The following is a 5,000-nucleotide window of genomic DNA, read 5'->3' as shown; positions in this document are numbered from 1 at the left end:
GGCTCATAAAGATAGCGGAGTCAGGGGATATGGGGAGAAGGCAGGAACAGGGTACTGATTGTGGATGATCAGCCATGATCACATTGAATGGCGGTGCTGGCTCGAAGGGCTGAATGGCCTACTCCTGCACCTATTGTCTATTTTTCCAGCATCTGCAGCTCTTTCTTCAAGGACAGCGCGAGGGTCAGCGATGTAGCTGGGAGGGTCAGGACTGCTCTGTGGTGAGTTCAATGTGCATACGTTTGCCTTTGCAGGTACCTGGCGGACCTAGTGTGGAAAGCCAACGGGACCGAGTACCAGAGGGAGATGCAGAAGCTGCAGAGGCTGAAGGTGGTCTTGTTCACTGACGAGAAACGGCTGTACAACATGCAGCAGGTAACATGAACCCTGGGCTCTGGCCACTGACCACCGCCCCCCTCCCCCTGCTGACTCCTCCTCCCCTCCTCCTGCTGACTCCTCCCCACTGACTCCCCTCCCCCACTGACTCCTCCCCCCCCCACTGACTCCTCCTCCCCTCCCCCGCTGACTCCTCCTTCCCACTGACACCTCCTCCTCCCCCCGCTGACCTCCTCTTCCTCCCCCGCTGACTCCTCCCCTCCCCCCCTGACTCCTCCCTCCCTCCCCCCCCTGACCCTCCTCCTCCCCCCCCCCCCCCCTGCTGACTCCTCCTTCCCACTGACACCTCCTCCTCCTCCACTGACTCCTCCCCTCCCCACTGACTCCTCCCCTCCCCCTGCTGACTCCTCCTCCCCCCCCCCCTGATCCTCCTTCCCACTGACACCTCCTCCTCCCCACTGACTCCCCTCCCACCCCCCCACTGACTCCTCCCCTCCCCCTGCTGACTCCTCCCCTCCCCCTGCGACTCCTCCCCTCCCCCCCAATGACTCCTCCTCCCCTCCCCCCCCCGCTGACTCCTCCTCCCCGCTGACTCCTCCTCCCCTCCCCTGCTGACTCCTCCTCCCCACTGACTCCTCCCTACCCCCGCTGACCCCTCCCCCCCGCTGACTCCTCCCCCTCCCCCATTGACTCCTCCCTCCCCTGCTGACCCCTCCCCCCTCTTCTGACTCCTCCCTCTGATGACCCCTCCCCGACTGACTCCCCTCCCCACTGACTCCACCCCAGCTGGCCCCTCCTCCAGCTGTACAGCCATGATCACAGTGAAGGGCGGTGCTGGCTCAAAGGGCCGAATGGTCTACTCCTGCACCTATTGTCTATTGTACAATACTGTGCATTGGAAGGATGAGGGGGGATTGATCAGTGCAGGTGTCATGGATTATGGGGAGAAGGCAGGAGAATGGGAGGGAGAGATAGATCAGCCACGATCTGATGGGCTGAATGGCCTGACTCTGCTACCCCTTATGACCTCAACATATTCCCTGCGAGGTGATCTTATAGAGTTGCTGCCTCACCGCGCCAGAGACCCGGGTTCCATCCCGACTATGGGTGCTGTCTGTACGGAGTTTGCACGTTCTCCCCGTGACCTGCGTGGGTTTTCTCCGGGTGATCCGGTTTCCTCCCACACTCCAAAGACGTGCAGATTTGTAGGTTAATTGGCTTTGGTAAAAATTGTCCCCAGTGTGTGTTGGATAGTGTCAAGTGTGCGGGGGGTGATCGCTGGTTAATAGTTAGACAAAAATGCTGGAGGAACTCAGCGGGTGAGACATCTATAGAGTTCCTCCAGCATTTTTGTCTACCTTCAATTTTTCCAGCATCTGCAGTTCCTTTTTAAACAATGGGTTCATAGTTCATCAGTGATAGTAGAAGAATGGCCTCGTGTGTGGGTTAACCTATGATGAGCGTTTGATGGCACTGGGTCTGTACTCGCTACGGTTTAGAAGGATGGGGTTAGGCTCACCTGGAGTATTATGTGCAGTTTTGGTCCCCTAATTTGAGGAAGGACATTCTTGCTATTGAGGGAGTGCAGCGTAGGTTTACAAGGTTAATTCCTGGGATGGCGGGACTGTCATATGCGACTGTCACAAGAGAATGGAGCGGCTGGGCTTGTACACTCTGGAGTTTAGAAGGATGAGAGGGCATCTTATTGAAACATATAAGATTATTAAAGGTTTGGACACGCTAGAGGCAGGAAACATGTTCCCGATGTTGGGGGAATCCAGAACCAGGGGCCACAGTTTAAGAATAAGGGGTAGGCCATTTAGAACAGAGATAGACAATAGGTGTGGGCCATTCGGCCCTTCGAGCCAGCACCGCCATTCAATGTGATCATGCACAATCAGTACCCAGTTCCTGCCTTCTCCCCATATCCCCTGACTCCGCTATCTTTAAGACGAGGAAACACAGTGGTGAGTCTGTGGAATTCTCTGCCTCAGAGGGCGGTGGAGGCCGGTTCTCTGGATGCTTTCAAGAGAGAGCTAGATAGGGCTCTTGAAGATAGCGGAGTCAGGGGATATGGGGAGAAGGCTGGAACGGGGTACTGATTGTGGATGATCAGCCATAATCACATTTGTAGAGAATGTATTGAATGGCGGTGCTGGCTCAAAGGGCCGAAAGGCCTCCTCCTGCACCTATTGTATATTGTATATACTGTATTTACTAGAATGTTGCCTGGGTTTCAGCAACTAAGTTACAGAGAAAGGTTGAACAAGTTAGGGCTTTATTCTCTGGAGCACAGAAGGTTAAGGGGGGACTTGATAGAGGTTTTTAAAATGATGAGAGGGATAGACAGAGTTGACGTGGATAAGCTTTTCCCACTGAGAGTAGGGAAGATTCAAACAAGGGGACATGACTTGAGAATTAAGGGACTGAAGTTTAGGGGTAACATGAGGGGGAACTTCTTTACTCAGAGAGTGGTGGCTGTGTGGAATGAGCTTCCAGTGGAGGTGGTGGAGGCAGGTTCGTTTTTATCATTTAAAAATAAATTGGATAGGCATATGGACGGGAAAGGTATGGAGGGTTATGGTCTGAGTGCAGGTGTATGGGACTAGGGGAGAATATGTGTTCGGCACGGACTAGAAGGGTCGAGATGGCCTGTTTCCATGCTGTAAATTGTTATATGGTTATATGGTCTATTGTCTGTTGCCTGTTGCCTTGTGATGTATGTTGAGTGTTATTGTTGGTGTATGGAGGGTTGAGTGTGTATTGTGTTTGTGTTTCAGGAGGAGCAGGAACTGATGGACAGTGTGCGCTTTGGCCAGTGGCTGGAGAGGAAGGGCCTGCTGCAGGTTGCACGGGTATCTCCAGCCTTGTACCGGCCGCGGCGCCCAGCCCAGGAGGAGATGCTAACGTGGCTGCGGGATGCGTTGGTGGAGAAGCGGGGCGAGGGGGTGAGGGCCGTGCGTGTGACCAGGCCCCGGGAACCGTGCAGGCCAAGGCCCGGGGATGGGGAGAGGCCCGTGTGCCGGGAGGAGCCGGGCGTGTGCCTGGCCAAGGGGGAGTGGGTGGACGTGGCCGAGCAGCTCCAGGGGCACGACTATGGCCGCGCCTTCCGCCTGGAGGTGGGCCGGGACGGGGGGGCACTGCTCCGGGCCAAGGCCGACCCCCGCCTGGCCTGGACCCTGCCCCTACTGCCCCTCCACACCCTCCAGCAAGAACTGTTCCCGGGGACCACCTACCAGCGCATCCGCATGCCCCAGGAGTTCCAGGCTGTGCACGTCCAGGACCTGCCCAGGAAGCGGGCGGGCAGGGCCGACTGGGACACCAGGGTCAGCCACTGGTGGTACATGGGCACCCCCTTGCTCGCCCCTCTCACCCCTGCCCTGCCCCGAGAACACACCTCCATGTACACCACCACCACCACCACCACCACCACCACCACCACCACCGAGCCGCAGAGCCCCCACCCCCCTGAGGACGGGAGGGGGTCGGGTACACCCCAGGGTGGTCTCGGCCCAGAGGGCATGGATGATGCCAGCGGGCATGAGCAGGCCCCTTCCCCCGACCCACCCCCACCCTGCCCACCGAAGGGGCGGGCTAGGCCGACCACCCTTGCCCCCGCGCCGACCCCCCCGCTGCCGGCCGGAGAGAGGGGGGGCCCCACCCACACCGTCCCCCCCCCCCCCCCCCCCACCCCCCCAGCTCCCTGCCGGCCCAGGACCATGCATACCCCCCCCCCCCACCCCTGTCCACCGCAGGGTAAAGGCCAGCACGGCTGGTCCCTGCCACGCCAGCCCGGGCCACCAGCGGGTACAGGACCAGTGCCCACAAACGCTCACCGCACGCTAGCTAACCTGCCCACTCATCCCCTGGGATCATTCTTGTAAAACCCTCATCCGGACCCTCACATCACCCACCCCACCCTCTCATAGACCACCCTCACTCACTCTCCCCTCCCCCACAGCCTTCCCCTAGAACCTGCCCCCCCCACCAGACCCCCCCCCCCCTATCATTGAATCCCTCAACTAACTCCCCCCCCCCACACTAACATAGACCCCCCCACCAGACCCCCCCCCAACATTGAATCCCCCAACTAACTCCCCCCCACAACATAGACCCCCCCACAACATAGACCCCCCCCCAACTATCCCCCCCATTGACATCCCCCCAAACATAGACCCCCCCCAAACATAGACCCCCCCACAACATAGACCCCCCCACCAACATAGACCCCCCCACCAACATTGAATCCCCCAACATAGACCCCCCCCACCAACATAGACCCCCCCACTAACATAGACCCCCCCCAACATAGACCCCCCCCCACCAACATAGACCCCCCCACCAACATAGACCCCCCCACCAACATAGACCCCCCCCACCAACATAGACCCCCCCACCCACACAGACCCCCCCCCCCCACCAACATAGACCCCCCCCCAACATAGACCCCCCCCACCAACATAGACCCCCCCCACCAACATAGACCCCCCCACCAACATAGACCCCCCCCACCAACATAGACCCCCCACAACATAGACCCCCCCACCAACATAGACCCCCCCACCAACATAGACCCCCCCACCAGACTCCCCCCCACCAACATAGACCCCCCCACCAACATAGACCCCCCCCACTAACATAGACCCCCCCACCAGACATCCCCC

At 59.0% G+C, this 5,000-nt stretch overlaps 1 protein-coding gene across 1 annotated transcript in view; it reads left to right on the top strand.

The window, feature by feature from the left end:
- Nucleotides 1–5,000, top strand: part of ankrd53 (ankyrin repeat domain 53) — a 13,773-nt gene that overhangs the window by 7,938 nt on the left and 835 nt on the right. The window contains exons 4-5 of the mRNA XM_055631724.1: nt 255–375; nt 3,117–3,974. Of these exons, the coding sequence (XP_055487699.1) occupies nt 255–375; nt 3,117–3,974 (979 nt within the window). The remainder of the gene's footprint in view (nt 1–254; nt 376–3,116; nt 3,975–5,000) is intronic.

This window comes from Leucoraja erinacea, unplaced genomic scaffold (assembly GCF_028641065.1).
Source record: "Leucoraja erinacea ecotype New England unplaced genomic scaffold, Leri_hhj_1 Leri_889S, whole genome shotgun sequence".
Classification (NCBI taxonomy): Eukaryota; Metazoa; Chordata; class Chondrichthyes; order Rajiformes; family Rajidae; genus Leucoraja; species Leucoraja erinaceus.
The sequence above is the reverse complement of the archived record's forward strand: the minus strand, read 5'-3'. Positions and strand labels throughout refer to the sequence as shown.